Genomic DNA, 25,691 nt, shown 5'->3' on the forward strand with positions numbered 1-25,691 from the left:
CTCTAATGCATCTTGTGGAGCAAAAATTAATATATGACCCAGGCTTGTATTATATTATGTTAGATAAGACCTAGTCTTCTATTATAGTAATTATATTCATTTTTGCTCCAAAAGATGCATTAGAGCTGATGGTCTGGCTAGGTCTTATTTTCGGGGAAACACGGTATTGTCCCTTTGCAGTCTTTTCACTTACTTTGTGACACACCTGGATTGTGTCTTAATTACTGCGTAGTGGTGGCACCTTTCAGTGTTTGCTTTTTTGCAGCTGTCATTCATCAGCAAGGAGAGACCATTGTTCCTTTTAATGCACTGCCACACCAACAAAAAAACCTGGTGCTCAATATGGTGACTTAGAGTGACAAGTTTGTGTATGGTCTATTCATAAATCACTTAATTCATTGTAAATGGCACTCGATTATTTTAAAAGAATAAACATTTTCTATCTTTTAATATTAGAAATAAACAGAAAGTTTTGGTAAATTAATTCTAACTGGTTAACGTGTAGAAAAGGTGAATTATTCTATTTGACAAAGCAACATTAAATTAATTTATATGTCCAGTTGTATTAACCTGCAATTTATGTTGTTTAGAAAGTTATGGGTGCACAGAAGTTGGCATTACAATTGTGTATGGAACATTTTAAGATGCCAGTTAAAGAGAAGTAGGAAGTATTGCAAACACATTTCTGAGAAGTAAGCACAGAATATGGGTTCTCAGCTAGCATATTTCTGTTTCTCCAGATGGCACCAGATCCTTGTATTTGATTCTGTAAATAGTGGACTGCATCTGAAGTACATAATTTCAGCACTAATTTTTTTACATTTTAAAAAATTTTTTGGTAGTTAATTATTTTTATTTTTCAATTACAGTTGACATGCAATATTATATTAGTTTCAGGTAATACAAAACAGGGTTTAGACATTTATATAACCTATGAAGTGATCACCCCGATAAGTCTACTACCCATCTGACACCATATATAGTTATAATATTACTGACTGTATTTCCTGTGCTGTGCTTTACATCCCCATGACTGCTTTCATCACTGGCAATTTATACATCACCATCCCTTCCCCTTTTTTGCGTATCACAACACCCCCTCTATCTAGCAACTATCAGCTTGTTCTCTGTATCTATGAGATTGTTTCTATTCTGTTTGTTTATTTATTTTGTTTTTTAGATTCTCCATATAAGTGGAATCATGTGGTATTTGTCTTTGTCTGTCTGACTCAATTCATTTAGAACCTAGCATAATTCCCCTGTAGGTCCGTCAATGTTCTCTGAAATGGTAAGATGTCATTTTTCATGGATGAATAATATTCCATTGTATAAATGTACCACAATTTCTTTATCCAATTATCCATTGATGGGCACTTAGGTTGCTTACATAGCTTATCTTAGCTATTCTTCTATGAACACAAGGGTACATATGTCTTTTCAAATTCGTGTTTTGTATTTCTTTGGATAAATTTCCAGAGTCGAATTGCTAGGTCATGTGGTATTTCTAGTTTTAATTTTTTGAGGAATCGCCATAATGTTTTTCATAGTGTCTGCACCAATTTGCAATCCCACTAACAGTGCACGAAGTTTCCCTTTTCTCCACATCCTCACCAACACTTTTTGTTTGTTGATTTATTGATGATACCATTCTGACAGGAGTGAGGTGGTATCTCATTGTGATTTTGATTTGCATTTCTCTAATAGCTAGTGAAATTGAGCATCTTTTCATATATCTGTTGGCCATTTTTATGTCTTCTTGGGAGAGGTGTGTTCAGATTATCTTTCCATTTTTAAATTGGATTGTTTGTTTTTTGTTGTTGTTGAGTTTTATGAATTCCTTATATATTATGGATATTAGCCCCTATCAGAAGTGTTTTTTGCGAGTATCTTTTCCCATTCAATTGCTTGCTTCTTTGTTTTGTTGATGTTTTCTTTTGCTGTATAGAAACTTTTCAGTTCGATATAGTCCTATTTATTTTTGCTTTTACTTCCCTTGTCTTTGAGGTCAAATTCATAAAATCTTATCTAAAACAAATGTCCAAAAACTAAAAGTAAAATAAAAGAAAACAAAGGTCCATAAGTTTAGTACCTTTGTTTTCTTCTTTGTTTTTTATTGTTTCAGATCTTTTATTTAGGTACTTGATCCATTTTGAGTCAATGTTGCAGTCTAGTTTCATTATTTTGCACATGGCCTTTCAATTTTCTCAGCAACATTTATTGAAGAGGATTTCTTATCTCCATTCTATGTTTTTGACTCCTTTGTTGAAGATGATTTGCCCATACATATGTGGGTTTATTTGTGGGCTCTCACTTCCATTCCATTAGTCTGTTCTGCTTGTCTGTTTTTCTGCTAACTCCATGCTGTTCTGATTTCTTTCTCTGTGTAGTATACTTTATAGTCCAGGAGTATGATATCTGCAGTGTTGTCCTTTTTTCTCAAGATTGCTTTGGCTAATTGGGTTCTTTTGTGATTTCATGCCAATCTCATGATCTTTTGTTCTATTTCTTTTAAAAAAATGTCATTGGAATTTTGATGGGGATTACATTAAATCTGTATATTGCTTTGGGTAATATGGCCATTTTAACTATTTTGATTCTTCTAATCCATGACCAAGGAATATCTTTCAATTTCTTTGTACCGTCTTCAGTTTCTTTTAATAATGCCTTATGGTTTTTAGTGTATAGGTCCTTCATATCCTTTGTTAATTCCTAGGTATTTTATTATTTTAGTTGCAATTGTAAAAGGAATTTTTTCCTGACATTTCATTCTTAATATATAGGAATGCATTGGATTTTTATACATTAATTTTGTATCCTACAACTTTACCATATTTGTTTATTGTTTTTTTATCTTTTTTGGTGGAGTGTAGGATTTTCTATATAAAGAATCGTGTCATCTGCAAAAAGTGACAATTTAACTTCTTTATTCCCAATTTAGATGCCTTTTATTTCTTTCTCTTACCTGATTGCTCTGGCTAGGACTTCCAATCCTATGTTGAATAACAGTGGAGAAAGGAGGCATACTTATCTTATTCCTGATCATATAGGGAAAGCTTTCAGTTTTTCACCATTAAGTATGATGTTAGCTGAGGGTTTGTCGTATATGGTTTTTATTATGTTGAGGTATTTTCCTTCTATATTTATTTTATTAAATGTAGATGTTGTATTTTTTCTAATGCTTTTTCTGCATCTATTGATATGATCATATGTTTTATTCCCGTTTTATTTATGTGGTATATCACATTGATCAATTTGCATAAGTTTAACCATCCTTGTGTCTGTGGAATTAACCGTACTTGATTGCAATATATAATCTTCTTAACGTGTTGTTGTATTTGACTTGCTAGTATTTTTTTTAGGAATTTTGTGTCTGTATTCATTAGATATGTTGGTCTGTAGTTTTCTTTTTTTGTGTTATCTTTTCCAGGTTTTAGTATCAGGGTAATGTTGGCCTCATAAAATGAGTTAAGAAGTATTGCCTCTTCTTCAATTTTTTGGAAGAGTTTGAGTAGGACAGGTATTAAATCATCTTTGGATGTTTGTTAGAATTCAGTAGTGAAGCCATCTGGTCCTGGACTTGCTTTTGGGGAGATTTTGAATGGTTCTTGCAATTTCCTTATTGTTAATTAGTCTATTTAGATTTTCCAGTTCTTCATGATTTAAACTAGGGAGGTTATATATTTCTAAGAACTTGTCCATTTCTTCTAGGTTGTTGAGTTTGGTGACATATAGTCATTCATAGTATTCTTGTGAGACCCTTTGCATTTCAGTAGTATCTGTCATAACTTCTCCTCTTTCCTTTCTGATTTTGTTTATTGGTGCCTTTTCTCTTTTTTCCTTAGTGAGTCTAGATAGGGGTTTGTCAATTTTATTAATCTTTTCAAAGAACCAGCTCTTTGTTAATTAATTTTTCCTATTGGTATGTGTTGTTGTTCTCTATTTCATTTAATTCTGCTCTAATTTTTTATTATTTCCGTCTTTCTGCTGACTTTGGGCTTCATTTGTTTTTTAAGATGTAATGTTAGGTTGTTTATTTGGGATTTTTCTTGTTTCTTGAGCTACGCCTGTAATGATATGAACTTCCCTCTTATAACTGTTTTGGCTGCATCTCAAAGTTTTGATATAATGTATTCTCATTTTTTAAATGTACCTTTTGATTTCTCCTTTTATTTCTGTTTTTGACCCTATTGTTTTTTAGTAGCATGTTGTTTAATCTCCACATATTTGTGTTTTTTCCCTCTGTCTTATTTCATTTGATCTCCAATTTCAAATTATTGTGGTTTGAAAATATGCTTGGTACAATTTCAGTATTCTTAAATTTGTTGTGGCTAATTTTGTGTCCCAACATATGGTCTATCTTTGAGAATGTTCCATGTGCACTGGAGAAGAATGTATGATCTGGTGTTCTGGAATGAAAGGCTCTGTAAATGTTGATTATGTCCATTTGGTCTAATGTGTCATTTAAGGCTCATATTTTCTTACTGATTTTCCATTTAGATGATCTATCCACAGCTGTCAATACAATATTTAGGTCCCCTAGTATAACTGTCAGTTTGTGTCAATTTCTCTCTTTCATTCTGTTAGTAGTTGCTTTATATATTTTTGTGCTCTCTGATTGGAAGCATATATACAGAGGGTGCCAAAAAATTGTATACACATTTTTTTTTTTTCAAAGGCAGTGTTGTAACTTTATTTGACGACCAGCAGTTAGTTCTCATCCACATTAACTGTCTGTAGATTTTTGAAAGTGGAGACAGGTACGTAGGTAACCAATGTATAGAGCTTATTTGGTGAGTCTTCATCCTCATTACACTTCCTGGACAACCGCACCCGGATGCGGTATGGGACATTCCTTATTCCTTTGGCCCAGACAGCTTTGTTGAGTCTGGTGTCAATGCGCACATCTGGTGTTCCCATCTCCTTCATGGCAAATTTCCGGATCTCTTTGAGTGCCCGTGGGGCACGCTTCTTGAAACCCACTCTATGGATGCGCTTGTGAATGTTGATGGTGTATTCTCTGGTCACTACCTCGTTGATGGCAGAACGGCCCTTCTTTTTCTCGCCACCCTTCTTTGTGGGAGCCATCCTGCCCAGCCCAAGTTGGAAAGCTGTATACACATTTTAAGAAAGGAAAACAGTATTAAAATTGTAATACTCAATATATACTGATAACAAAAGATGAATACAAGTCACATTTGACTTATGCAATTACAAGAGGTGTTCAAAGTGTTACTATCAGCATCCAGATGCTTCTGATTGCAGCAAACTACTGCTTGAACAAAGTTGACAAAAGTGGCCACTTGTATACATTTTTTTTGGCACCCCTGGTATATTATATGTGTTACGTCTTCTTGTTGTATTGTCCCCTTTATCATTATGCAATGTTCATCTTTATCTCTCGTTAACTTTTTTTATCCTAAAGATATAAGTATGAATACACCCGCTTTTCTCTGGATGCCATTTGCTTGGAATATCATTTTTCACCCTTTCACATTGAGTCTATATTTGTCCTTGTGGCTGAGATGTGTCTCTTGGAAGCAGCATATGGTTGAGTTTTATTGTTTTTCTTTTTCCCCTTCTTCCACTTCCCACCCCCTACTCCATTTCAAGCCGTTGTTTCTCAGACTAGTTGTATAGGACACAGCTCCCTGGCTCATGATGGTATTATGAGCCTGCGTTCCCCCGGCTGAGGCAGTTGGTTTCCAGTCGTTGGTCGGCTACTCACAGCAGCTCACGGCAGCACACAGCAGCCCATGGCCTCTCATGCTGGCTGCCAGCCACTGACACGGGCTACCGGCCACTCACACTGGCCACTGGGCACTCATGGTAGAACACGGTAGCCCACGGCAGCACAGCAGCCTGTGGCAGCCCACTGCAGCTCACGCCAACCTCCGACCTCCGGCTGCTCAAGGCAGCCCAACTCCAGGGAGAACTGTTGTTCACAATCTTAGCTGTAGAGGGCGCAGCTCACTGGCCCATGTGGGAATCGAACCAGTGACCTAGGCGTTAGGAGTATGGTGCTCCAACCACCTGAGCTACTGGGCCCTCCTTGGTTTTATTTTTTTTATCCAATCTGCTACTATGTGCCTTTTTATTGGTGACTTCAGTACATTTACATTTAGGGTGATTATTGATATCTGAGGCTTTCCTATGGCCATTTTATCTTTTGTTTTCTGGTAGCTCAGTGTCTCGATTGTTTCTTTGTCCTTGTGTTTCTGTCTGTTCTTTTAGTTTGGTGGTATTCTATAATGTTTTCCTCTGTTTCTTTTTTGTTGTTGTTTATGTTATGTGTCTCAGTTCTAGATTTTCCTCTTTTTTTTTTTTTGAGTGGCTACCATTAAATTTATGTAAAAGAAAGTTTCATATATATAGTATATCCTTTTACTTCAGCATGCATCTTATCTCCGTTCTGCTTTACAAATTCAGAACTTTATTCCCGCACCTTTTATGTTTTTGTTGTCACCGATTATCCCTATTTCTGCTGTGTGTTCGTTTCCAAATTGCAGTAGCTATTTTCTTCTCTTTCTTTTTCTTTTTCTTTATTACTTCATGTTTTTACCTCCTTTATCCTCTATATTTACATGTATAATGCCCTTTACTGAATAAGGGTTGTAATTTCCTGCTTCTGTCTGTTAGTCATCTTACGCGTAGTTTTGTATCTTTTTGTCTTTTGGTTCCAGGTAGAATAATCTCCTTCAATATGTCCTGCAATGTAGGTCTTGTTGTGGAAAATTCCTTTGGCTTGGTAATTTCTTTCAATAATTTGAATATTTAATTCTACTCCCTCCTAGCTTGCAGAGTTTCTGCACAAAAAATATGATAATCTGATGGTCTTTCCTCTATAGGTTATCATCTTCTTTGTCCTGGCAGCCTTGAGAATTATTTGTCATTGATTTTTGTCATTTTTAATATAATGTGCCTCAGGAAAGGCCTTTATTTTTTGAGATAATTAGGCATTCTTTTTGCTTTTTGGATTCAAGGATCCAGTTCTTTCCATAGGTTGGGAAGTTCTCATCAACTGTATGTTTGAATAGGCTCTCTCTCTTCTCCTTCTGTTGTACACATTATTCTTATATTGCTCTTTTGAAAGGAGTCAGATAGTTCTTGTAGAGTTATTTCATTTCTTTTTATTCTTTTCTTTCATCTGTGTCATTTCCATATTTCCATCTTAAATGTCACTAATTCTTTCCTCTATCATCTCTCTTTCCTAAGCTCACTATTGTATTCTTCATTTCTTTAATTAATTTCTTCAGCTCCAGAATTTCTATTTGATTCTTTTTTTTAAAGTTTCAATGTCTTTGATAAAGTATTTTTTGTTGTTCATTGATTTTATTTCTGATTTCATTAAACTGCCTGTCTGAGTATTCTTGCATCTCAATGACTTTTTTCAGAACTGCAACCTTGAATTCTCTGTCATTTAAGTCACATATTTCCATGTTTTCAAATTTTATTGTGTGGAGATTTTTCATTTTCTTTGTGGGCTGCCTTGTTACATTGGTTGTTCATTTCATTTGAAGGATTATTTTTCTGCCAAGGCATCTATGTGTGCGAAGTCTGCATCAGGTTGATAAGAGGAGGTGTTTCTTTTGTTTTCCAATGGGTGGCGGTGGAGCGTTTTTGTTCTCTTGCACTGCTCCAGTTTCTGGGATCTCTGCTGGGTGGTGGAAAATGGTTTGTATTCTCTGGGGAGGTTGGTATCTCCTCTGTGATCAAGTTTTCTCAGTCTCAGGGCACCACCAATATGGGAGAATGTGGTGGGAGATGTGGTTCTGAGCCCCTGAAATCCCAGTGCTGCCCCTGTAGCTAGACATAATGCTGCACTGCCTGAGCTGTCCCAGGTGTCCCCTCTGGGATCTGCTGCAAAGTGGGGGAGGGGGGCAGGGCAGGCTGGGAAAGGCTGCTGGTGTTTTGGTGGCTTTGTTCTCCTCCCAGTAATGTCCACTGCCAGATCTTGGCTACCTCGCCTCTGTATTTCCACTCTTGTCACTGGGATTGCCACTGTACATCTTCTGCTCATGAACTGCCTCTATTTCTCAGGACTGTAGATCGTCTGCTTTATAACTTGACCCTCACTGCTGCAGTTCTCTCTGGGGTCTACTGCTAGCTCTGGGAGGATAGGAGGAGGTAGCCAGGCTTCGGGGTTTTGTTTTCTGCCTGGTAACAGTGGCTGCTAGAATACAGCTGTCACACTTGTTTATTCAGTGTCTGCCCCATTCGCTGGGTTCAGCCATTATTATACACTGATCACTCAGGCAGGAATGATAGGGGCCTCAGAGAGTGCACCTACAGCCCAGTCCTCCCCTCTTTCAGGACCGCAGTGAGTCCTGGGCTGCATTGGCAACTCCCATCTCTGCTCTTCTCCCTTCCCTCCTCCCCTGTTCCCCATGATTTGCCCACCTTCAAATCTTTCAATGCACATATCACTCAGAGTTGTTTGTGTCTTGCACATGGAATCCTCTGTTGAATTATAGCTGTTGAACTTGTTGTAACTTCAAGGGGTCAGGAATCAAGGGGACCCCTCATGCAACCATGCTTCTGTATTCTTTATTTCTGACTGGTTCTTTTTAATGTTTCTATCTCCATTTTCACATTTCCTATCTTTGTTGAAGTTCTCACTCTTTATCAGTTTTGCCTCTAAGATCATTAAGCATCCTTATTACCAGTGTTTTGGACTTTGCATTGGGTAGATTGCCTGTCTCAATTCTGTTTAATGCTTTTTCTTGAGTTTTGTCCTGTTCTTTCATTTTGGACATGTTGCTTTGTCTCCTCATTTTGGCTGACTCCCTGTGTTTCTATGGATTAGGTAGACCTGCTATGTCTCCTGGTCTTTTTATGTGTTTTTATGTGGTAGGTGCCCTATGGGGATCAACGGTGCAGTCTCCCTGGTCACCTGAGCAGGTGTTCTGGGAGTGTCCCTGACGTGGGTTGTGTGTACCCTCCTGTTGTAGTTGAGCCTTGATTGCTGTTGGCATGTGAGTGAATGGGATTAACTCTCAGGCTGATTGGCTGTGAGGAATAACTGTGACTATAGTGGTTGAGCTGTTGTGCAGGGGCTGACTCCATGGACTAGGATTTGCTTTAGCAGAGCTCTGGAGCCTGCTGAGTCCACCCTTTGGGTGTGTCACTTGTGGAACTGGTTGGGTGGTACTCTGTTGTGGTCTGATGCCAGTCACTGGGTATGTTGATTCTGGGTCTTCTTTCGGGGGATGGGGGGACGCTCTGGTGCAGGCCAAGGTCAGCCACTGACTGTGCCTAGCTCAGGGCCACCTGGTAGGAGCTACAGAGTGATCTGCAGTTAATTGCCACCTCTGCTGGGCTTGGAGGCTCCTGAGAGAGCCTAGGCTGTGAATTGCGGCCGACTGCCAGTAGTGCTGGGTATGGTGCCACTTAGAAAGTGCTATGGAGCACCCTGATGCCAGCCCCTGATTGTTTGGTATTTGTGGACTTTTGAAAGATTTAGGAAAATCTGTAGCATGAGCTGCAATAGGTCATTTGTGTGGAAACACCACAAAAATAGGTTGTGTCTGGATGTGTGAATTTACTGGGCTCAGTTCTCAGGGAATCAGCAAGGCAGGGTGAGTGGTATTATCCAAATTAATTGAGAGCTCGGATTTGGCCCCTGCTGTGCCTGCCAGCTGTGTCGGGGTGGGGGCTCAATAAAGAAACAATGGCTCTGGCAGCACTATGTCCCAAGAGAGAGCTCCCCCTCCAGCCTTTGCCCTAAAGCTAGTCGATTCAGTTCTCCCCTTGTATTCCTGGCACTTTTCAAGTTTCCACCCCAACACTATAGCTCTGTGAGAATGAGTTTGTGAGCAAATGAGTCTATGTGCAGGCCCTTTAAGAGGAACACCTGGGACTCCAGCCACCCTCCTTTTTACTCAGCTACAATCCCCGCTGGTTTTCACAGAGAAATATTATGGGGACTTCTCTTCCGACCACTGGTGCTTTGAGCTGGGCAGCCTGGTGTAGGGCTGAGATCCCTTGCTCCTCAGGATCACCTCGACAGCCAAGATATCATTCTTGTTTCTTAACCTCTGTACCGTGGGCCCAGCCTGTTCTGGATCTCTGCCCCTCCTACCACTGTGGTCGTGGCTTCTTCTTTACGTCCTTAGTTATAGGGATTCTGTTCAGCTAGTCTTCATGTGGTTCTCAATGATGGCTACTCTGAAATTTAGTTTCAATGATGTGGTCATGGGAGGAGGTGAGCACACTATTTACCTACTCCACCACGTTGACTGGAAGTCCTAAAATTTTCGCTTTAAAATTTAAAGTAAAAATCTTAAAACTAAAGTGCCAAAGATTTTGACTTATAGTCTTACATGATGTTGAAGTTGAACACATTTCAGAACTCTTAGACTGTTAGACAAATAATTGTGATTCCTAGGAGATATTTTTAAAAGGTGAATTTAGAAAATTAACAGTAAAACTTTCTACAAGCCCAAGAAGTATTTCTATAAGTTAAATCAAGTATTTAAATATACTTATGTGGAAAGGCTTTTTAAAATTAAATTCAGTGGAGAAAAATGATTTCTCTAGTTATGTGATATAAACTACAGACATAAGTTTAATATTCTTTGAATAGCTCTATTCCAAAGAAATCTTAAAATTTGTCCTTTTTAAAAGTTAAATCTACTATCAAAGTATTATGAAATGTGTGTCTTGATGTAAAATAAATTTTTTTCTGAGTAGAAAGAATTGAATCTAGTCGGGCAATGAAAATCATACACTGTGATCAATGGGTCTAGATGAGTTTAAAATAATAAAAGATTGACTTTTTTGCCACCGAGCAGTGACAACATGTCAAAGCAGGGGGATGGCATATTATTCCATTCAAAATAGTTGGGTTATTTCCGTAAGAAGATTCCTTTTTTTTTTTTTTTTTATACACATAGATGTGGATTTTAAGCTGTAGATACAGATATGATAAACCAGAAATAATGGTAAATAAATGACCTAGAACCATGAATGTAAGTTGATATTTAAAAAAAAAATCATAATCTATAATTGAAATACATTTTCAAAATAATAAATGACATTTATTGAAAATAATTTTTCTTTTGATATTGTTTTTTCTTTGCTTAATCACTATATTTAAGGAGAATTTGGCTAAGTAGTTACTTTTGATTTTGTTTGAGAAAATAATGAAAATATGGCTTTGTTTTTTTCTTTAAAGACATAATTTTCTCCTATTCTAGTGAATAGTGATTGCTACATTAAGTCAAAACATTCATATTTTAATTGGATCAATACACATCTTAATTTGTCTGATGTTGTAGATTTTTTCCAGGAAGTAAAAAGGGGGTTAAACCTTCGAAGTAACTTTACAGTGTAGTACTAAGTAATTAAAGCATTTGTTTGTTCACTTTTTGAGTGAATGATGATTTGGGCCCTTTTCTGTAAGACGGGAACTTAAACATCTGAAAACTGCACTGCCAAATAGTCTTACGTACAGTCTTATGTGATGTTGAAGTTGAACACCTTTCAAAACTCTTAGTAAAGGTGGAAGAATTGTTCTACTTTTTAAAGTTTGGTTTAATTATAACTTATTTTGTTCTTTATAATCTTTGTTGGTTGCCAATTTAGAGAGAAAGGTTAAAGCACTTCTGGAATAACATTCCTTAAAGGCCTATTTTTCAGGCACTTATTTCACTTACTTTTATTTAACCCTCATTTCCTTATTGAACCACCATATCCATTTGACAGAAGAGGAAACCCAGGGTCATAGGGGTTAAGTGTCATGCTCAAAGTCACTCAGCAAAAAAAAAAAAAAAAAAAAAAAAAAAAAGCAAAAGCAAAATAAGAACAACGTCCCAGATTTTCTGACTCAAGGCCTAATGACCACCTTTCCATTAAACTTCAATTGCCAATTTTGTGTGTACTGGGGGAAGGCTATGATATCTTTTCTTAGAGGGAGAAACACACTGAAATGTAAAGTTTAAATTATACTGTTATGGGAGGTAGAATTTAGATTAACAGTGGGGAGATTGGATTTTCTTTTGATAAAATAAACATAGAAATGTGATATTACCCAGTGAAATATGACTTTGGGGAACCAAAATCTTTTTGGAGATTTTGAAATTAAGTTGTGTGGGTCTAAAAGTAAAGGACATCTTTCTTAAAGGCACCTATAAATTTAAAAGAATAGTGTTGGCAAAGTGAAAATTTGTAAGAATTAATTAAATAAGCCTCGTGTAAAGTGTTCTATGTTTTTAAAATAATTCAACTAGTGAGTAGCTGTAGTATAGACAATGAATATAGTTAATTAAGCCTCACTCTATGGAGTTCTTAACCATGTGACCACAAATCTATACTGCCACCTTGTGGTTGTATGTATATCTCAAAGATAGGCTCCACAGAGGAAAATGAACCTCTGAAGTACTGAGAAATGCAATAAAGGATATCCAGTGGTAGCTGAACGCTTAGTTTCTGAACTCAGAAACCTCATAGTTTGGGGAAACACGGTGTACTTCTAGAGTTACTACCCAGATTGTCACTAAAGCAAATCAGGAGTCCCCATGGATTTGGAAAGCAAAGTTAGTTTACATACATCACAGGATGAAAACTGGGACCAAGAGTAGGAACTAAATTTCATATTTTTTTGTGTTCATAGTGGAAGAAAACATTCGGTTTTTTTAAGCAGATCTTAAACACCAGCACAGTTTTCTGGAAAATACGTTTTAATCGATTCTGTAGAAAGCGATGAGAAAACAGGCCTGACAAAGGAAATCCTATGGGTGTGTGAGAATGGAAGTCTTCCAGCTACTTCTTCACATTTAACTGCATTCATAAAACTGACCAATGGTGTTTCTGTCTGGAGGTTGAGTAGTTACTGCATGTTTTAATCCAGCTTTGGTGTCAGCCTTGAGCATGGGTTTAAATTATCAAATCAAGAAATCAGAATCCCTTTGATTCTGAAGTGATCAATTATTGAAGCTGTATGTGAGACCTAATGTGTCTATAAACTCGTTAACCCAAGGAAGGCACATAATTATCAACAGTTGATCAAAATTTTGTTTGTCTTTAGATAATTTGTCTTTAGGTGCCAATGATCCTCCTGTTTTAATTGCACTAGCAGATATGGTATTAATAGATCAAAATAGTACAGATGACAACAAAAGATAAATCTAAAATTCTTTTCATTTTATCATCCTAGAAATATTAAAATTTTCAATACTTAAACATTACCCACTGAGATTATATTTTATAATGTTTAAGAATGTTTGCAATATATCTTCGTGCTAAAGACAACTCTGTACCAATTACAAGTTGTGTAATTTGGGAAAATTATTTAACTTCTTTCTTTACGTGCATGATGAGGATAACATCACCATTATAAGGAATAAACAGAAGTCATAGGAATAAAAAGCTTACTGTGCTTTTCAATAAGAATGTATGTGTGTGTATATGTGTATTAAAACAATAAACAAAAAATTATTTTATTCAGCATAAACTTCTTGACATATTCTCGTACCTTATTTAACTTAAAGATGGTGGGAGGCTTCAGTATTAGTACAAAAAAAATAACTATTGTAAAATACTTTATTTGTGGATAACACTTATGGAAAAAGTAGTGGAGAAGAATAAGCTAGTCCCGTGAGAGCCTTTTGCTAACAGCAAAGTATGAAATCAAGACTCTCAAGGAACACCAAAACAAACAAACCTTGGCAATGTCTGAGTCAGCCATCCAGCTTTGCCTCAATAATTTTCATTGTACACCAGTAATTTCTCAGGCAATTTTTAGAGCTTTTTTGAAATTGGTCTCCAAATTATTCACTAGTACAGCACTGCTAATGAGAGCCCTTCTAGAATACAAACTCATTAACTCTCACTTTTTTTGTTGTTGTTTTTTTTGCTAATCCACAAATTCTATCCTTCTTGGTGGACACCTGGTGGTCCCCCTCCCTTCCCGTATCTCAGCAGAGAGGTGATTGCCAAGGAGTGGAGCGAGGTTTCATATTACCTAGACATGTGGCTTATGCAAACTCTTCCATGAGACTGTCTGTTGTCAATAATTAAGAGCTATGAAAACACTTGGCTAATTTACACTTGATAATCTGAAATGAGTGCCCCTGTGATCACCAGCTTCTGTTTTATTTTTTAAATATACGTAATGCACAAGTCAAACTGGGCCCGAAGCGAGCCCTATCAGGGAGAGGATTGGATTTTCAGCAAACAGGATGTAGCCCAAAGGTTATGACAAGGCAGAACAGACACAGCCCCTTATCGCTGAGGAGCTTCACAGAGCAGGTGGGATTTTAGAAGCTCTTTTGAAGGCTGAGATGAGTGGTCCTGGCAAGATTTAATTGGCAAGCTGTTGTTGTCAAATGCAGAGACCATGAAAATGGGCATGCATTTTGGACTTCAATAGGGAAAAAAACAGTATTTCAAATGGAATGATTGCCAGAAGTAATGAGACAGCGCTATGTATTATTCACTGAAAGGAATAAAAAGGGTAATGTTTTAGAAAAGGAAACTCAGTAAAAATTAAGGACAATGGAGTCTTGTGTAAACAGTGAAAAAACTTGGTATAAAATGCTTGGACTTATGTTTTCAGCAACATTAACTTAGCATAAAATTGACTCCCTGACTAATCTGAATATTTAGGTGGAATTCAGGACTTTTGCGATTTTCTAATTCCAATTATGACATGAGAGATCAGAGGTATAATTGAGGATGTTGTTACCAGTATTTTCAGATTGTATTATAGGTTAAGACACAATGAACGGTACACATTGAAGGAAAACAGTGTGTAATAGGGAACAGTGCCGTAAAAATCTTTTGGGAATAACGTCAGGATATGTTATCTGGATCGCTCATAAATAAAATGACTTGTTTTAATGCCATTTAAACATTTCTTTAGCTAAAATGTCTTGAGTGGAGTCGGAGGTAAAATAACTTGTATTAAACCCTGCTAGATAGTAAGTATATGACAAATGGTATAGATTTTATAACTTATTGATGAGACACATTTCATGAGTTTGAAATAATGTGCTGGTATGTCAGAGGAAAGCATATGTGCCATGGAAGGTATGTGCTGGAGATTAGAAAGGCAGATGTAGTTCAGCTTCGCTTGTATGGATTTCAGGTGAAAACGTAACTGGAAATTTTAGGTCACCTCTTAAGGTAGAAGCAGGAGCATTGCTGGTTTAAATTATAACTAAAATAATTAGAAAATATGTTTAATAACTCGGCAGGAAAAAAATGTGTCTGCTATAGAAGCTTAAGTCTGTGTTACATTTTACCTAATCATATGTTCTTCCTCGAATTTTTAACTTTAGAAGTTGAGGAATTATACTCATTTTCCTCAGAGGAGCGGATCATTTTAAAAGACCACGTAAGAGTTTCAAGTATTTTAATACTCTCCTTGCTGAATTGCCCGTGATTCTCTTCTTTAAACATCTACTGCTGCCTCAACATCCAGATTCACTTCTCAACTTCTTAAATAGCATTCTTTGGGAATTTACCTCTTTCACCTGTGTGTTGAGATTTATGTATGTACGGATCTCCCCAATCAGGTTCCCTTGAGGACAAAAGTTCTTTCAGTTCATGGCGGCTTTGCAACATCCCTTCATGATCGGCCTCTGCTGTCCACTCTACCTTTAATTTTCCCACATTCTCTTCCCATTGTGCGTTCCAACTCTGCAAAACACTGGACTGAGTTCTGCGCATGCCATGATCTTTTCCGGGGTTGTTTTTACCCTGCCTCTTCCCTTGGCTAGTTCCTTCCAAGCCTTCAATTCTCTGGTGAGGTCTCCCTTCCTTTGCAGAGCCCTCCTTGATCTTCTCCTCATATTCATGTCCAATTTAATCACCCTTCTCTGTGTTCTCAGCAAATGATCTTCTGTTGTTGTAGTTAGCATTTCACACACTTGTTATTACCTGTTGTCTTGTATGTCTCCTTAAACAGAATTTTCTCTCTCCTTGAGATGAGACTCATAGGGCATATGGTCGGTGTTCCATAAATATTAGGGACAGGGTATATGAATGAGCATTAGTGGAATGTCACCGTCGTGAGAGTTAGGAGTTCATTTTCTATATCCTTATGTCTCCGGTGCTTGGAACAGTGCCTGGCCCATGGTAAATCATGAGTAAAATAGTTGCTGCTTGAATAAACAAATACATGCATGAAGATATTGTAAATTATTTAAAAAAAATTGTTACTAAGAAGTTGTGTCATAAATGATAATTACAGCTGAAGGAAAGTACTAAGAATTTAAATGATGACAAAAAGATAGATGAGAGTAAGGAGAGCTTAATATTTAGAAGTAGGCAAAATAAAAAGCAGGAACACAAAAAGGATGATTGCATACTAGCTGCTGTTTTTTGAGAAATGAACCCTTATTCACTGAAAGTTTACCTTAGCATTTCAGCAGCTGACAATAATAAAAGGAGTAAGACGTATGAAAAATTACATGCCATTTCACAATCACTTCCGTGCTTTGTCTGTTTGCTCCATTGTGATGGTTCAGATGGTTCCATTTGACCCTAACCTCTAGCTGTTCCAACCTCAAAACCAATATTTATTGCCACATATGGGCTATGCATGGCAGCTGCAAAATCCAGATGCCAAGCTTTGGAATGTATTTTTATGGCGGCACCATCTGGGGCTCTGGCCAGCCTTCTTTATTGTCTCTTGAATGTTTACACTAATAGCTTTGCTGGTCTGTGGCACTACCTGTGGGACATGCTGAGGGTCAGGCAGTTTATGAGATCCTCTTGTCATTCTGGTTAGAATTTCCCTTTAAATGACTCTCACATGCTATCAACTTATTCCTTGTAATGGATCTGCAATGTCTTACAGAAGTAATAAAACAGGTGGTCATCGAGACTGGGAAAGAAGGGGACTATTCTCACTGCCTGAGTTAAGATGTCTTTCATGGATCCATAGCAGCCCAGTTGTAGATTTGGGGGAAACTATGAATATTCTTTTGATTTATTAAATATATTATTTAACACAGTTATCATTGAAATGGAAGGCATACCGTAATATAGCCCTTCATCCAACTTATTGAAATAGCATATTGATCTCTAATTGAGGTAAAAATGCTCCATTGCACAACTAAATAGCATTTTAATTTCTGTGAAATTGAAAAAAACAAAATTATTTCTCAACAATCAATGGACTGAATTGTTTGAAGATTCACTTGCAGCCCATAATGGAGAAAATGACTGTTCATGATCCTTAGACCATGCTTGAAGAAATTTCTCAAAGGTGAACCAAGTTGAATCACTGTTTTAAATTGCAATAAATCCATCATCGTCAATTAAGAGATACAGCACAGAGAAAATTCAGCTCAAACCATAATTTAGTGTGCTATATCCGGCAAAAGGAATTGAATCTGGGAGTTTAGATGACTTACCCAAGGTCACACAGGCCATAGAGCCAGAGTGGAAGCGAAGATGAGGTTTGCACAGTCATTTGACAACGGTAGGACTGACAGGGGAGCCAGTCACGATAATCGAGTCCCTAAAATGGTGAAATGACCTCATAATTGTGCAGTGTCCTCTTCACTTTCACTGCTGTGACACGTGTGCTGCTCCAGTGGGTAACCTCACTTTTGGTAGTGGTTTGGGAGGTAGGATATGTAGAACAGACAGGGAATATGAAGGAAACTGCATTTGTTTGATCTTCTTTGAATCCTCTTTCCAGTATCTGGGCTTCATGGGAATTTCACTGAGGGGCTGCCAACCCAGAATTGGTGATGAAACAAAGCACGCCCAGGCTCCTGGTTCCTATTCGGCCTCTCGCATGTCTGAGGAAGTATTTCAGGTGGAAAAGGGTATATGGGAAAGCAATTTGGTTGGAGCTCTGCCTCTACTTTCTATGTCTGGAACTGAAACAAGGTGCTTCATTTAAAAAATAAATAAATAAATAAACAGGGAGGGAGAGACAGGATTTCATGTGTGCCTGTCCCAAAACGGCAAAAGTGTACTTGCAGGACGTGCAGGAGGTTCACAGAAGCAGACTTACACGTAGCACTTAAGAAAACAGCTACAATTAGATCTGAAGGAAGGATGACGCTGTCTCCAAAGACACTTTAAATAGGAATGAGCTGTTAATGCTTTTCTGTAGACTGAGAATAGACCTTTTTAAATGATGTTTAGTCTTGGAAAGAACAAGACGTATTGCTGCATTGTGTTGTCAGTTCTCTCAGGAAGTGGAATAAAAGGGAGCTTCTATTGTGGCTTACGCCTGAGTTGTGGAGAATCTGAGTTTCATGTAGAGGATATATTTTAATCAAAAATCATGGAGCTGCTACTGTTTATCAGCAGTGAAATGCTAAGATAAGAGACACATATGTTTGTGTGTGTGTGTGTGTGTGTGTGTGTGTGTGTGTGCGTGTGCACATATATTTTTTTTAAAATTGGTTTATCACCTCAGTTGGAAGAAAGTCAATGTAATTCTGACAAACCTCTGGTTGCTCTGTTGCCAAAGGAAGGCATTTCAGATTTCATGTTTTGTGTGAATGGTATGGGAGAAAAGTCTGTAGGACTCTGAAATGTCCTTACACTAACTGACACATTTTCAGATCCCCTGGAAAATACTGTCTTGAAGCTGCCCACCTAGTAATTTTCACCATTTCAATTTTGTACATTATTTTTTTTGTTGGAAAATAAATATTTTGCAATAAAATTATGATTGGAAACAAACACATCAGCAACTAAACCATTTTGTAACTCAGCTAGGGGATATCTTTGTGGTGAAACTCATAAACAAACAGATACTCTCAAGTGAAGTAATATGTTATATGTGGTAGATAATGCCGAATGATTGAAAAACACAGCAGAGGCAGCTACCGTTTTGGTTTTTTTTTTGAAATCTATGTATTGCAAATTGAAAAATGGCAACATTGCTGTGTGCTTAAATTGCTGAAGACATACAAAAGGTGAACAAATTACTGAGTTAAATTGTCAATTGGAGCCAGGTTTTTCTTGTACAAAGTATTCACAAAAGGGTACTTGTACTGATGGGTGTACTGGGAGCCATGCATTCCAACGAGAGAGCATTTTCTGCATAAAAGTATTTGGATGGACCTTGGTTGTGCACTTTTGTAAGTAATAGATGACTACTGAAGAAATGCTTGGGGGTTTCTTCTAAAGGGACCAGCTTCAAATTTAACCCGGAAGTGAAGAATAAGCTTACCTCTCTTGCCCAAACACAAAAATCCAAAATATAGATAACAAAAAAACGCCAGATAATATATTTAAAAAACAAAACAAAACCCTAAAAGCCATCTGGGAAGTCATGAATATGTTACCATTGTCATTTAGAATCATAAATTAGAATTGCAATATCATGAAAAAGGGAAGTGATTACAGTAAATCTTTGAGAGAGCCCAAGATGGTGGTGGTGATGATGGTGAAGAATGTGATGAATATGATAAAAATGAGGATAGCTAACCTTGCTATGAACCCAGGGCTACTCTAAATATTTCAGTTATTAATTCATTTGATCCTCACAACAGTTCTATATTATCTCCATTTTATATTGAAAAAAAAATAAAACGACACAATTCTTAAATATATTCTGCAGGATCCCACATTTGATAGATAGAAGATTCTATTTTCTGTGTTGTCTTGGATCTCAGTGGAGCAAGTTACAAAATGATTTGTAGGGTCATAGGATCAGGTATGGGAATTAAAGTTATGAACTATGATAGAAGTTGAAAAAAGCCACATTCCAAACAAACACCAGGCTTGAAAGCTGAGTTCTAAGCCTTTTACCTGACATTTTATAAGTAGGGATTTCTAAAGCACAGTGTTGATTTCTTTTCTAAAATACATATTTTTACCAAAGTTATATAAGTAGTTATAATAACATAAGACATTAGTTTGTTTATTTATGGATCCTGGCCTGGGTCTCCATTGAATGTTAAAAGATCCAGGGGCAAATTTCCGTTTTCAGCTTTATTCTTGAATCACTCACATGGGCTTTTTGGTTGTTCATTGTTGCTCAGATTTATTCTCAGTTTCTTTTCACACCAAACTGATTTTGTAGTAGCTGCCATTTCACATGAACTTCTAGATTTTTTTTTTCTATGTGTGTACATTTGGAGAAACGTACACATCCTGATTTATTCTGCTTCATAGTTTATTCTCAGCCATCAGTGGAATGCTAAGTTTACATTTTTATGATTTTCTCCCATTTTAAAAAAGGCCTATGTCTTCTGGGAAGAGTATCCTTTAGTTTCTCAACTTGATCCTTCTAGAGGGTTCAATGCTTTCATTGTTTTTGCCATGACCTTCCGTCAGCATTCACAGTCATCCAGAATCACATTTTTACACTATGGTTATTTCTAGTATATAGTTGTAGATATAGTAAAACTGTCTTTTCTCTCTTTGTCCGTTTAACACTCTGTGTTTCTTTGATAATTTTATTAATCATTGTAGTACTTCTGATAAGACTGAATGGAGAGCTGCCTTCTCATTTAACTGTTAAATAAATGAAAAGTTTAGTTAAGATACTATATTTTATCATTTTAAAAATTAAAATGGCATGTAAGACAGATGGTCACTTCAGATATACCACTGCATACAAATTTCTTATTCCTGTTCCTTCAGAAATACCTTGAACAATTAGAAAATTATCTAGCTTGATGATTGCCCATTAAATACTGACTTTGGTCACTCAATCAGATGGAATCATGCACCATTTAATAATTATTGTAACTCAAAAAACATTTTTTCCATTTGTATTTCAAAGGTTTCATTTATATTATCGGAGTCATCCTTATATCCCCGTGACATAAAAGAAGGGCAGGGATCATGTTATCTCCATTTTCCAATTGAAGAATCTGAGAAAAGGAAATAGAGCCACTTACCTACAGTTACAGAGTGTGTCAGAGTCAGGAGTAGCTAAATATGCTGTTTGCTCACTGCCAATCCACCCTCTTCCATTAGTCCCTGTCCTCCTTATCCCTTAAGGTATAGGCCATTAGGGAATTGATCTTGTTGGGGGGGGAGGGAAACATCTGTTTTGAAATTGTATGCCTTTTACAAGTTTATGTGCTTTGATATAATTTTAATAAGTGTATCATTGCCTGCCTGCTTTTCTTTATGAGAGATGATATAAAAGTGAAAAAATACACTTACAGAAATGAAATGAAAATAATAAATAAGACCCTCTTCCATTTCCATTATTCTAAGTCATGCTCCTTGAAACTTCAATCTCAATATGATGTTAATAGAACCATTAGATATGATTCATACCATACATAAGACACTTCTATTGACAATTCCATCTTGACCAGGGGTCAGTGGATCCATTTCAATGCAAATCTTACTGTACACTTTCCATCTAAATCAAAAGAATTTGGTCTTGTGTCCACTCTAATACGTTTCATGAACTAGAGTCCAATCTCAGATCTGAAGTACACATCTGTGTTTCTCATATTAAATCATGCCCGTATCTATTTGCTCTCAATTCAAAAGGTAATTAATTAAGTCTTGCAATGAGAGACTACTTTGGAGTATTTAAAGAAATACATAGAGTTTATGGGAAATCTAAGTTTGCCCTTTTAATACATACCAAAGCACAAGAAAAAAATCTTTCATGGATATGTATCGCAGTATTCTGTTTTGTGCATATAAATGTATTCTGCATATTATGTAAGACATGCAGAATCAGGACATTTTTCAAAAGGCTATCCAGAGCCAGCCTTTTCAAGTATAACAGCAAGCTAAGGTTTCAACCAGTTTTTCAGATGAGCTGAAGAGTAACTCGGGCACAGTCATTTCTTTAAATGGCCTCTTTTTTCTCATGCTGTTTATTTCCAAGTTGTTCCATCTTTGTCTCTTTTTCTCATTGATCTTGAGCATCTCTCAGAATCCTGCCCTACTCAGTGCTCCGGGCAGCGATTGAGTTGAAGCCTATCCTTGATCTGCACAATCATTGAACCTGTTCTTGGCCATACTTAAGCTTCAGAGCTGTTCTGATCTCTAGTTATCCCTTCTCTTTTCTTTCCTTTTTAAAACATTTTGCTTATCCATTTATTATTTATTTGTATCGAGGCGTAATTGACGTAATATTACATTGGTTTCAGATGTACGACATAATGATTTGATGTTTGTATATATTGCACAATGACCCAATAAGTGTAGTTAATATCTGTCACCATAAATAGTTACAATTTTTTTCCTGTAATGAGAACTTTTAAGATCTACACTCTTAACAACTTTTTAAATACATAAGGCATTGCTATTTACTATAGTAACCATGCTGTGCATTACATCCCCAGGACTTATGGATTTTATAACTAGAAGTTTGTACATTTTGACCTCTTCACCCATTTTGTCAACACTCTACCCACCTGCCTCTAGCAATTGCCAATCTCTTCTCTGTATCTATGAGTTTGTTTGTTTGTTTGAATTTCGTTTCACATACAAGTTAGATCATATGGTATTTGTTTTTCTCCGTCAGACTTATTTCACTTAGCATAACATCTTTAAGGTCCATCCATGTTATCACAAATGGCAAGATTTCCTTTTTCTTATGGCTGAATAAATGTTCTATCTATTATCTGTCTATCTATCTATCTATCTATCTATCTATCTATCTATCTATCTATCTATCTAACTTAGATTTTCTTTATCCTTTCATCCATTGATAGAAACTCTAGTTTGTTTCCATGTGTTAGCCATTGTAAACGCTGCAATGAACATGGCATTGGGGGTGGGTATTTCTTCTCAAATTACTGTTTTTGTTTTCTTCGGATAAATCCTCAGAAGTGGAATTACTGGAACACATGGTTATTTTATTTTATTTTTTGAGGAATCACCATACTGTTTTCCATAGTGGCTACCCTGCTTGACATTCCCACCTATAGTGCATCTCTTTTCTTATCTATGTTACTTTTCTTCTTGAATAATCTGCTGCTTCTCTCCATTTCTGTGGCCTGTAAGTGCTTCTTGTTATAGATGTAACTGAAGTAGCAGAAAAGTTAGTGAACAAGCTTACACATAAGGGCCTTTCCTCTCCTAGGATTCTGTGACCTGACAGCCCCACTATGGAAATCACAACTCCCCTCTACCATCCTTTCTCGTTTTTGGAAACTTGGGTTGTGGTGAACTTTGGACCAGATAGAGCTGTCTCTAAGTCCCTGTTCTATTCTTCCCACTGTGTGGTTATGGTCAAATCCCTTAACCTTGCCTAGTCCTCATTTTGTCACCTATAAAATGGTGATAATAATTACTCACATCAGAGGATCGTTGAAACAATTAAATGAAGTGATTTATGTAACGGTCACAATACCTGGATCGAAGTAGACACTTCTTTCTCTTCATCTTTTTTTTTCCTCACCCGTTCCCCCAAATACCCTGAATTTGTACAAAAAGTTTGGCTCTTTAAGTGTACCACCATCCAGTCATATGGCTACAAACTGGTGAACTTTTTCAGAAGTGTTCGCTTTCTATTGGATGCCAAGTACTATATATTTGTGTTTTTTTTTTCCAGATATGAAAGATGTTCTTAGACTCACAAAGGTTTAATTTTTTTGTGCAAAACCACTGAAACATAAATGTTTAAAAAATATGTAATAAAACTAACTGAATTTAGACCACAATCATCTTAATTGAAATTCGTTTTGAATGCTGGTTCAAATGCACCCAGTACGTAAGTGGTAGTAAAAGGAACTAGTTGCTTTGGTGCTGACAGTCTTATTTGTAAATGGACAACATCTGAAAATGCAAAGTACTTATTAGTACAGAAAGTTTTTATTACCAACAGCTATTGGGCATCACAGGGAAACTCAGCAGAAAAAAAATAAGATACATTAATGTGTTGAAACATTTCTTCTTCCCACGTTCAGTTTCTCATAGGTATTCTGACCTGATTCACCTGCATCTTTGTCTATAGGACATATCTCATCACTCCGGAAAAGACAAATGTATGTTGTAAAGAATTAGGGCTTTTATTAGTGGCTCAGCCTGGAATGAAATTCTAGTGGAAGGAAATTCTAGTGAAGAAAAGATGGGTTGCATTATGGAGTCGAAATGAACAAGAATAAATAAAACAGTTTATTTGTAACTGGGGTTGATCCCTCTTGCTCATGCATTAGTGCCTGACTACAGGAGAGTAGTAATTTATTGATGCAGATGGCTATGTAAAGTGCATGCAATTTGTGAGGGGGCTTGACCCTTGACTGATGGGCCATATGTTGTAAAGCCCCAGGGATGTCATTTGCCTCAGCTCTCTTCCTCTCTCTGTCTCTGCACCTATGGTCCTTGTTCAATCACCACATATTGAACTATAGACTTACTTACTCCCCCAATAAATCTCCAACTAATGGCTCACAAAAGCCATAACTTAACCCTTTCTACACAATAGAGCACATTATTTTGCATCATGATCGCACTTAGTGAAATAAAAGATAAATATTCGATGACTTACATAAAATACAAAAGCAAGTTGTTGTAAAGTGCCATTCCCTGTTGGGTATTCACTGTATTTGGATATAGTAGAATTGCTTCGAGCTTGCTGAATTATATCATTATTCTAACATGTTATAATTACACCTTACTGTTACAATTCTTAAATACTGTAATACACCACACTAGAGAAACATTTAGTGTTTTTTAATTAGCTTCCTTTGTCTGGGTCTTCTTTTTTTTCTAATAAAATATGGAACCTATGCTCAATGAAAAACACATATATCTTAAGTCCCACATAGAAGCAAGTTTCTAAAAAAAAAATTAGGGCATTTGTATGGAATAATGGGAAAAAAAGTGCAGTGTATGTTTTAAATATTTAGTGTACTCCAATTTTTCATTACAGTCAATTCCAGCAGAAAGACTTTATACCATAAAAGTATTAATTCTCAACCTCCACACTGGGATCATATAGTGTAGGCTGCCTAAGTCCCATATGCCACCTAGAAAAAAATGGTAACACTAAGACTAACAAAATTTCTGCTTATATGTTGTGTTAATTTATTTGTTCCCATCAAACAGAGTAAAACAGAGAAATACTGTTTCATGGCATGCTTATAAGTACAATTTGCCTAATTTTAGGAAAGCCGTCAGTTGACACAACCTCATGCCCATTATTTGGATAAGGGAGGAGAATATCTCCTGTAGAATTCTGAGAAAACGTAATTTCAGGCATCCTTTGCTAATCCAGAGCCTGAAGTAGCATTTTCCTATTCACTCTCTTTATTTTCTTTTGGGCACAATTCTTGGTAGATTTGGCAACAACCGTGAGGACAGGCCAGAGATGTGCAGGAAGAATGAGAGGTGTCAGTCACATGTCGTCTGCTCCACCCCTAGGTTTCCCCAGGCCATCACCCATCTATAAACGTCGTATTAAGAGAAGACTATATCTGGTTATATTCTGTGCTTGTGATAATAGGCTTTCTATACAATTATCTTCTAGATCACTTTCTACTACAGAGTTCATGGTGTGTGTACAATATTTTTTATGTACTAGTCCTATCATATGTTAGGTAGATATATATTTTCATTTTCATGTTTTATATACTAGTCCTATCATATGTTAGGTAGATATATAATATTTTCATTTTCACCGTATTTGGCTTCATTTCTTTTATTGGTATAAAAAGAATATTTTCATAATTTTTCTTCTTCTAACTAATGAATAATTTTCTCACACTATAGTGAAAATCCAGATCTCTGAGACTATTAAGAGGCCGATGAGAGGATCGTTGACTTATACATGCACTCCATGAACATTTTTT

The 25,691-nt window shown here is 36.6% G+C and overlaps 2 protein-coding genes across 12 annotated transcripts in view; one reads left to right on the forward strand and one right to left on the reverse strand.

Moving 5' to 3' along the window:
• The window catches only part of ROBO2 (roundabout guidance receptor 2), a 1,653,426-nt gene that overhangs the window by 1,262,507 nt on the left and 365,228 nt on the right, over positions 1–25,691 (forward strand). The gene's annotated exons all lie outside the window — the stretch shown is intronic.
• Positions 4,708–5,100, reverse strand: LOC117036408 (60S ribosomal protein L31-like). Its single transcript, XM_033131312.1, has one exon. The coding sequence runs from the start codon at positions 5,083–5,085 to the stop codon at positions 4,708–4,710; it is 378 nt and encodes a 125-aa protein (XP_032987203.1). The 5' UTR covers positions 5,086–5,100.

Source organism: Rhinolophus ferrumequinum, chromosome 2 (genome assembly GCF_004115265.2).
Source record: "Rhinolophus ferrumequinum isolate MPI-CBG mRhiFer1 chromosome 2, mRhiFer1_v1.p, whole genome shotgun sequence".
Lineage (NCBI taxonomy): Eukaryota > Metazoa > Chordata > Mammalia > Chiroptera > Rhinolophidae > Rhinolophus > Rhinolophus ferrumequinum.

What these genes read in the sequence shown, in the direction of transcription:
- LOC117036408 (XM_033131312.1), bottom strand. Translation starts at nt 5,085, where the DNA reads ATGGCTCCCACAAAGAAGGGTGGCGAGAAAAAGAAGGGCCGTTCTGCC.